Source organism: Asparagus officinalis, chromosome 5 (genome assembly GCF_001876935.1).
Source record: "Asparagus officinalis chromosome 5, Aspof.V1, whole genome shotgun sequence".
NCBI lineage: Eukaryota > Viridiplantae > Streptophyta > Magnoliopsida > Asparagales > Asparagaceae > Asparagus > Asparagus officinalis.
Window position 1 is genome coordinate 43680340 of NC_033798.1, and position 10536 is coordinate 43690875.

Here is a 10536-nt window from a genome sequence, read left to right on the forward strand (position 1 = left end):
AGACCATATAATGATCTTTAAAGCCTAACAGAATAGACGTCCCGAGGTCTATCTGCTATCTCTGGTGGAATTTTATATCCTTCAGGGAGTTTCATATAGATATCTTTATCTATATTGCCATATAGATATGCAGTCACAACATCCATGAGCTGCATTTCTAAGCCTTCCAGAGATGAGAGGCTTATTAGGAATCGGAAGGTATTCCCATCCATAACCGGAGAATATGTTTTTTTATAGTCTATTCCCGGTCTTTGGGAAAAACGTTGTGCTACAAGCCGTGCTTTGTAGCGCACAACCTCGTTATGTTCATTTCTTTTTCTGATGAAGACCCACTTATATCCCACAGGTTTTACACCTTCAGGTGTTTGGACTACAGGTCCAAAGACTTCGCGTTTCAAGAGTGAGTCCAGTTCTACTCCTATTGCCTCGTTCCACTTTGGCCAATCATCTCTGCGTTTACATTCCGCTAGAGACCGTGGTTCGATTTCATCGTCATATTCAGTGACGTGAACGGCAATATCGAACGCAAAGTCGTCGTCGACGACTATGTTTTTTCTGTCCAGTACCTCCTCAGTACGTACGAAATTTAATGATGTTTCTCCTGTTTGCTACTCTTCAGGTGAATCTAGGAGGGGAGAGGAAGCTGGTCTGAGCTCAGTATCCTGTGTTAGGTTCATCTTTATTTCTCCAGGATTTTTTCTTTTACGAGGGACTTTGTCCTTCGAACCTGGTGGGCGTCCTCTTTTCAATTAAGGTACAGCCGTTTCTGCTGCCGGCGGATTGCATCCATCTTTGGGGATGTCAATCCTAGCTGGCGTGTTGACAGCAGGGACGTGTGATCTGACAATCTTCTGGTTATCAGTGAATTTATCCGGAAGTAAATGTATTGTATTCTGAAGATGAAGAATCTTCAGGATCTCATCTTCACATTGACTAGTACGCGGATCATAATGAGACAAAGTCTTGGTGTTCCAAGAAATGGTCTTAGAAGCGTCAGGCTTCCTGGACTGTGTGCCAAGTTTAGGAAATGAATCCTCAACAAATTCACAATCATCAAGACGTGCCTTAAATGCGTCACCCGTCTGGGGTTCAAGGTATCTTATTATAGAGGGCGAATCAAACCCTATATAGATACCCAAACGACGCTGTGGACCCATTTTGGTCCTTTGTGGAGGAGCAATTAGGACGTAAACTGCACAACCAAACACTCTCAAATGTGAGATATTCGGAGGTGCACCATAAGCAAGCTGCATTGGTGACAAAATATGGCCACCAGAGGGCCGTATTCTGATAAGCGATGCGGCATGAAATATGGCATGACCCCAAGCCTCAACAGGCAACTGTGATTGCATCAACAATGGACGAACAATCCATTGCAACCTCTTAATTAGAGATTCTGCTAACCCGTTCTGGGTGTGAACATGTACTACAGGATGTTCAACTTCAATGCCAGTTGCTAGGCAATAGTTTTGAAAGACTTGTGAAGTGAATTCTCCCGCATTATCAAGACGTAATTTCTTGATTTGATTATCGAGAAAATGAGCCCGTAACTTAATAATTTGTGCCAATAGCTTTGAAAAAGCTAAGTTGCGGGTGGACAAAAGGCACACGTAAGACCACTTGGTTGATGCATCTATAAGTACCATAAAGTACCTAAATGGTCCACTTGCGGGGTGAATAGGCCCACAAATATCGCCATGTATTCTCTCCAAGAAGCTAGGAGACTCTAATCCCACTTTCAGAAGGGAAGGTCTCGTGATCAGTTTACCTTGGAAACAAGATAGACATGAGTAATCACCCTTCTGAAGAATCTTCAGGTTCTTCAGGTTGTGTCCACTTGATTGGCTCATGATGCGGTGCATCATTGCTGATCCTGGGTGACCCAGTCTGTTATGCCAAAGTTTAAATTTCGTCGAAGAATGGCACTTCTGGTGCACAATCATGTTAGCTTCTACTGGTTGAATATATGTATGATAGAGACCCGTTGGGAGTCCCTTGAATCGTTACTGGTTGAATATATGTATGATAGAGACCCGACGGGAGTCCCTTGAATCGTTCTAAGATAGTTTTTGAACCATCTTTTTGACGAGTTACATACAAATACTCATCCTCATTTATATCATTGGTTTCTAAGTGATATCCGTTTAAACGAATATCCTTGAAACTTATGAGGTTTCTATTAGATTTCGGAGAGAATAATGCATCTTTTATTATTAGTCTCGTTTTATTTGGGAGCAATATCATTGCTTCACCAAATCCTTCTATTATGTTAGATAGTCCCGAAATCGTAATTACGGGATCGTCATAATCATATAAGCTATTGAAATAGCTTCTTTCGCGAAGGATTGTGTGCGTCGAGGCACTGTCCACAAGGCACTCACACTTCATCTATAACATGAATGCAATATTTTAATCTAAAGAAAATAACTATCTTTATTGAAAAGTAAAGTGCATTACATGGAAAGTAAAGAACTAAAGATGAAAGTACTATGAGAATTTAAATGCATATAAAGATAACATGGATCTAGTCGAGAAGATCATCCATTTCGAAGTCATCAGCAGTGAACTGAGTAGACGGCTGCTTTTCCACCAGATTTGTTTCAACAGGAGACTTCTGGCTCGCTAGATACAGATCTTGGAGGTGTCGCGGAGTGCGACAGTTTCTGGACCAATGTCCAGTCATGCCACATCTGTGGCATTTGTCCTCCCAAGTGTTCTTGGGAATGGACGACAGCTCAGTGGTCTTCTTCTTCCACTTCTTCTTTCCCTCACTATTGCTGCTCTGGGGAGGGTTGTTTTTCTGGGGTTGACATCTGGCCTGCCACTTAGGGGCTTTCCCCTTGTTGAATTTACCCTTATGCTTTTTCTTCTGCTTCTGGGAAGAAAACATGTGAGCTTCGGGTGGTGGAGCTGAGCCTGCAGGGCGTAGGTTATGAGTGGCCAAAAGCAATTCTCTGTTTTGCTCCGCCATCAGAAGGGTGGAGTGCAATTCAGAATATTTTTTGAACTTTCGTTCGCGGTACTGTTGCATGAGGATTGCATCCTTCTCGTGGAAGGATGTGTAAGTCTTCTCCAACATGCGTTCCTCCGAAACTTCTTCACCACATAACTTCAGGCGTGAGGTGATATTATGAAGTGCTGAGTTGTACTCAGCTACGGACTTAAAGTTCTGAAGTCGGAGGTTTTCCCACTCATAACGTGCACGTGGGAGGATCACATCTTTCTGATGTGTGTATCGGTTCTTCACCACACAACTTCAGGCGTGAGGTGATATTATGAAGTGCTGAGTTATACTCAGCTACGGACTTAAAGTCCTGAAGTCGGAGGTTTTCCCACTCATAACGTGCACGTGGGAGGATCACATCTTTCTGATGTGTGTATCGGTCCTCAAGTGCAGTCCACAATTCCTTTGGGTCCTCTACAGTCAGGTATTCGGCCTTCAGGGTCCGATCAATATGTCTCCTGATGTAGAAAATGGATTTCGCCTTATCTATATCAGAGACAATCACTGTAGTAGCAACTTCAGCATTATTTACAGCATTACCCGTAACAGTGGCCGGAGCCGGTGGAGCAGGAGTTGAAATTGTGGCTAATAAGCCCTGGGCACGTAAGTGGAACTTCAGGTCCACATGCCAACTCAAATAATTCTTGCCAGCAGCGTCAAGGACTTCGAAATCAACGCTCGCTATTTTAGCCATTTTATCTATGCATTTGAAAGACATGAATTAATAATAAGGAATTAAAAATTCATGCAATAAACATGTTGCGTGGATCAGCCCGTCACCAAAAAATAAAAAGTGTCCAAAGTCCGGTTATACAGTCCAAAGATAACAAATAAAACATAAAATTAAAATACAATTTGGAAAACCCTTGGGGTCCCTGAATTTTGCAAAAATGCCTTCGTCTTCAATGGAATACAACGGTCTTTGACTTTTAAAATTATATCCTCACTATAATTTCTCTCTCAGAAGGAAAAAAAATACAAGGAATTTAAATTTGGTGACAAACAGGCTGATCCAAAAACCACAACATTATTTATTTAAACATCCACGTAATTTAATAATAATATATGCAATAGGCATAACAATTGCGCAACATCTTAGGCATGTAATTAGATATAACCTAAATATTTAATAATTACATGGGCCACGAGGAGACATATCATACGCACCGTTAGTTTAGATTACTAACGCAGAGCGATCTCAGGACCTTCCGTAATTATTGAACATGAAAAATCTAAAGATGTTGCATGTGGATAAGTTTTGAGAGTTAGGCTCTGAGACGTGTGCATGAGACTATGATGGCGACAGTGCAAAACCTACATGCTCTAACTTTTAAGATAAAATGAACAGTAACAGGTACATTTTGTGAACATTATTTTTTTATTTAAATAGCAATTAACTAATAGTATTAATTACTAGTTATGCCAACAAATAATGAAAGCAATTAGATTAGATGAACAACAATAAAATTGCTTAATAAACAGAAAAATTCCCGAGTGAACATTAACCCTCGGTGAACAGTAACAAAATTTTCCCTTTTTTCTGTTAATTTTCCAGCTGCCATATATTATTCTACGGATTATAGTAATTACCTCTAGATCAAAGATCTAGGGACGATCGATACTAAAGATCCGTAGAACGCTGCCTCCTTGCGATGATCCGTCGAACGCTCCCGCTGCAACGAACCAGATCTCAATGCGCAAAAGAGGAAGGAAATATTTTTTTTATGGCTCAGGGATTCAAGAACACTACGTGCTGATAACGTGTTTGAAACTCATACATAGGCCAAAGGCCTATGATATATATTTATACTAATCAATGTGAATAGGTTGAGTACCCAAGAGTCACCCCACTTAATGGGGTGTTACACCACCATAATGGGGTGTGAATGAAGGGATAATGAGGGGAGGCCAAAGGCCTCCCTCGTCTCATAATATTCATTAATTTATATGATTTTTCATAATAGACATTGAAGGATTTCTCATCTAATAAGTTAGGTGTGGACGGACAAAAAGAGGGTCTAGCCGCCAATGGGCCACGAATATTGATGCCTGGACTGCATAATCGAGTTCCACCAATGAGTTTAATAATAGACATATTGGTACACCGAATAAGATAACAAAAGAAAATACTTTTTTATTTTTTGACCTAAAATATGAGAGAAAATTTTTAAAATATATGAAGATTTCTAACCTGTCACGAGAGGGTTGTGAGTTGTATTTTTATGTTGTGACATTTTTTTCCTCGGATTGAAAGTTGAAATTTAGAATGCGTACTGTCTAGATACAGCTCAGATATGATATTTATCATATCCATATATGCTTACCAATCACGGATACAGATACAAATTTGAACATATCTCGACAAAGAAAATTGATATTCGTACCTGCTAAAATTGGATATGAATATAGATATAGATATGCATGCGGATGTATAAGCGGATATATAGACGGATACAAAACGGACATGAGAAAACTAGATAATATTGAGACAAATGTAGTTCATGTGATACAAGAGAGTTTAGTAATATCTTCATTATATCTAAAGGGTTATGATTAGATAACTTGATTGCCAAAATTAAGATCAAATCCATTAAGGATCGAAACTATTATGCGGTATGACTGATATATATTTGGATATTTCGAATACGGATTCGGATATTTCACTATATAACTATATCCATTATCATATTCTATTGATTATAGATTTTAATAATCATATTTATATCATTCATGAATATGGATACATATATTTCCTCGGATACAAATATATTTTGTGCACCTCTAGTCGGAACATTAAGTATATTATTTTTTAAATTCGTTTTATGTGTCTAATGAAAATTGTTTGGGTCAAAAATTGATGGTTTCATTGCCATCGAATCTATTATAACTTTGATCGTTACAATAAACTCAAATAAACAAGAAAAGGTCAATCTTTTTATAAGATCTCCTTACACAATGAGAATACAAAAAGTACAACTCTTGTCAAACAGCGCAACAGACGTTTATCACCCACTGCTTGCGTGGGATCTTCACCTGTGCCGAGGACGTTGATATTCGTGGACCGTCGCGGATCAGATCCGGTTGACAGATTATGGAATCAAAGCTCCTACTTCACGAAAGAAGTATTCGCTGCAGCGATAATCTCGACCAAGCGAGATTACGGCTCTTCTCGAGATTAAGACTAAGCTTAAATCCGGAGGAATAAGGTACGAGTCTCAGATCTCTCGAACTCTACTCTTTATGCACAGGAGCTCGCTAAGATCTGCTAACCCTTACTATAAATTTGTGGTTCCACTCTCCAATTCGGCAGCGCTTCGCCCTCTTGATCTCCACCCCGTGAAATGAACCCCTAGGCACGTATTTATAGGCTTTGGTTGGGGGGTTTTTGGATAAGAATGATGGATTTGGTCATATCTTCAGTCAATAACGGCCTAACCATGTTTGTGGAAGATATCAAGTTAGTTGGGAGCCCCTGGAACCGATAAATCCTGAGAAAACCACTCAAAACCATCAAAAACGCGTTTAGGGCTAGGATCTGCACGACGGCGCGCGTGTGACGGAAGAGTCCCGCCACACGGTCAGGCCCGGCGCCAGACCCAACGGGGGGCGCGGGTCGGACCGCGAGACGCGCGTCAGCGCGGGTCGGACACCCGCGCAAGGGGCACGGCCGGCGGGTCCGACCCGCGCTGACGCGGGTCGGCGCGGTCCGACCCGCGCCCCCGTGGGTCTGGCGCGGGCATGACCCGTGTTGGCGGCGGGTCGCGCGGGCTGAACCCGTGCTGGCGCGGGGGTTTGGCCTTTTGCTGAATTTTCGTTGTTTTCCCGACTTTCCGGAACTTGTATTTTCTGTCATTTTACGTATTTGATCTTGTTGATGTTTGGTGGAAAATTTTTAGTAAAAAGAAAAATTAAAAGAAATATATTTGATTTGTATTCTCTCAATCTCAATTATAATTTGGATTTCCGATTACAAAAGAGAGGAGAATTGATCTAAATTCTCCCCTTTGTTTAAGTCTGGGTTCTTCACGGTAGCGATGGAGTGCCTCCTTCGAATGCTCGCATCGAGTTTGCTCTCCATTGACGATCCGAATGTCTTGATTCACTGGAACGGTATCCCCTCCTCACGATTTGACGTTGTGAAGAACTTGCAAAGCAAGTTTTAGAACTCTGAACGAGCTTGAAACTCTATGAAAGAGTTAATTTAACCGAAATCGATTTGTAAGCCAAGGATGAAGAAAGCTCCTATTTTTTATCTCCAAATCTCCAGCAATTCCCCTCCCAAAAAACCTTCCAAGGATCTCTTCTCTTCTGCCAAGTCGAAGGTTCAATCCCCCGGGATCGAAAGATCAAAGAGGAGGTGCCCTTTGCTGCTCTTCCAATCCAAAAATGTTCAAGGATCCCAAGGTAAGCCGCCCGCTAAAAAGGAGACCCTAAACTCAGTTGAGTTTACTCGTTTTTACTGGTGATTAAGGGGGTGTAACCGCCCCTTAAATCACTCCTAAGTGGGGTGTAACCGCCCCCAAATCGTGGGAAACGGTTTTGGAACTGTTCAGCTCATGTTGAATGAGTCAAACAACGTCCAAGTTGGCGTTCAGGACCCTAACTCCGTGTTTTAGACTGGAGACGCGGAGTTGGGCACCCGCTGGATGTTGAAAAACACGAAGGTGAAGCGTTTTAGAATGGAGACGCGGAGTTGGACTGCCGCTGGATGTTGAAAAACACGAGGGTCGCCCGCGTTTTGTTTGCTGAGGTTTGGAAACGCGGGGGTCGCCTGCGTTTCAAGAACCGAAACGCGAAGGTGAATTCTGCATTTTAGAAGGAGCTAATGACTTATAATTTCTTCTGTAGAGCGTTGTAAAGACTATTGTTGAGTGATCTTCGCCTTGGCTGCTCGAAAATATGAGAGTTGTCAGATTATAACTCCCGTTGTTGATTGTGAAGGCTGTTGAACTAGAGCTTTCATCGGTTGTTGTGAAGATCGTCAGATTGTAACCTTTATCGATCTATGTGAAAGTCTTCAAATTATAGCCTTCTGGAAGTCGTCAGATTATAACTTCCATCATCGGTGTTTGATGGGGGATAAGCTATCTATTATGATTTTTAGACAGTCTACAATTGACTTGTACGATTTGCTAACTTCCTTTATGCGCTCGTTAGCTTCGATACGGTACTTAGAACCGACCGACAAGCGCGTCGAGCACTTTGGATCTGACCAACAAACGTGGCGGGCACTAAGGGCTGCCTGACAAGCCCGCCAGGCACTTGAAGCTGCCTGACAAGCCCGTCAGGCACTTGGAGCTGCCTGACAAGGGCGGCGGGCACTTAGAGCCGCCTGACAAGTACGTTCGGTCACTTTGAGTTGACCGGCGCGCGCGAGCTGATTGACGTGCGCGAGCTAACTGACGAGCGCGCCTTGACTGACGTGCGCGTGTTGACTGACGTGCGCGAGCTGATTGATGTGCGCAGCGGCCAATCGGATAATCCTTCTTGACTCAGATGATGACGTTCATCGTCTTCTCTTTGCTTCGAGCTGCGTGCAGACACCTATAGGCATTTTTAGACGCCTACAAAAATTAGATTGATTGATACCATGTGAGAATTCCTTCAGGCGAACTGTAACTTGTTGCAAGAGAATCTAAAACCACTTGTTGCAAGAGAATCTAAAACCACTTGTTGCTTGATTTGGCAGCCCACTCGCGAAGGAGTTTTCTTGGTGTTGAATGCGATCAGCTTGCATAATTCGGATGTGGCCACTACGCTCAACACCTTATATGAGTGGGGCATTTTAGTTGTTTAATATTGTTGGATAAAATGGAAGTAGTTAATAATTTAAACGTCAGTAGCAACCTGAAAAAGAAATGAAGGTTGTTTATTTCACTAAAATGTGAAACTTGAATTTAGAATCAAGCAGTAATGGATCCAAAGGTTGTGTCAAGGAAAATGACTATCTACTACTTATTTTCAGTTAATTATTATTTTTAATTGGATCCGTTATCTTATATCTTTTTTTGAACGACATATATATATAAGACAACACTGGTCTACGTCCTCCAACAATGACAAAAATGTCACCTAACAAAATAATATATTTTAAGCATATAACTAGAAAATTAGGCATACTTGCCCCCACAAGTCTAAAATTCGATCAGAACGCATTCACATCGACTAGTTGGTAGAATAACGCGGAAGCAAGAGGCGAAGAGCGCAATGATTGACTCTTCATAGATGAAAACTGACCATGCATCATGACAATGTCTATAATATTCTTGTAACTTTTCGTGCCTTTATGATATGATGCATGTTAATTTTTTTATGTTTTTAAAAGTTACAATAATTTCTCTTTATATAAAAAGGAGGGATGACACGTGACATTATTTTGTGTACTTAGATGACGTTGTTTTATGCTTCTAGGAGTATTTTACCAATTTATCATTATATATAAAAGAGGGATAAATGAGGAATAACATAACATTATATAAAAAGGAGGGATATGCTTGCAAGCATATGTAACATGCACAAATCAAATTTAGAAGAACAGAATACTTTCAAACATGTGTCAACATTATAACCAAATAATAATACTTTGTTTGGTTAATTAGGTCAACAGAAAAAAGCACATGATCGATCTGCAAAGAAGGCTGGCGGAGTGATCCTCGCGTGAAACCAAAACGTCCTTAGGATAAAATATCCGGAAATCAGAGAGCAGAAAATATAAAACTCCCTACGAACTTGAACGTATACGTTGCTAATGATATCTCTTCTAATTAATTATCAATGGAATCTCTAACAATTTAAGGATCAAATATAACTTATTAATGACAGTTGACGCCACCCACAGCGCCACCAACCAGAAGACCTTATTATTCTTTTCTATTTTGATAAAAAAAAAAAGAAAATGCCTTGGGGACCATTTTTATGGGACAGGAGGAGGGGACAGGTGAGGTGTCCCCTCCCCATTGGTTGACGTGCGTCAACCAATGGGGAGGGGACACCTCACCTGTCCCCTCCTCCTGTCCCATAAAAATGGTCCCTGTAGAACTACTCAAAAAAAAATCAACCTCATTGTCTTCACTGTGGAAAAAAAATTCTGGTTTTTGGCTTCTTTGCACTTTCATCGAAACCAACAAGGAATTAGGAGCTCTTTGCACTTTCATAAAAATAGGGAATATTACCCCCACCGCCCTTTAAAAAAATTGAGATCAGTGAGTTAACTGCCAAAGTGCAGCATCATTAATATTAGTTAAATTAGTCGATCGTACGTACAATTAATAATATCATCTCTTGGGTCTATATAATGAAGAAATATTATTGGCGTATATAACTAAACAAGTATGGTTTTTCCTTCGATATGAGTGTGAATTCCTAGCTATCAGGATGATCCGCACAGTGGAGCTCTTTTTTTTTTTTTTTTTTTGGAGTGTGAATTCCTAGCTATCAGGATGATCCGCACAGTGGAGCTCTTTTTTTTTTTTTTTTTTTTTTTGGCCATGTGTTGGGACAAATACAACCATCTGCTGCAAGCTGTATGTTTG

The 10536-nt window shown here is 40.9% G+C and overlaps 1 protein-coding gene across 1 annotated transcript; it reads right to left on the minus strand.

Moving 5' to 3' along the window:
• On the minus strand, positions 3192–3698 carry LOC109841768. Its single transcript, XM_020410708.1, has one exon. It carries the CDS (start codon positions 3696–3698, stop codon positions 3192–3194), a length of 507 nt encoding a protein of 168 aa, XP_020266297.1.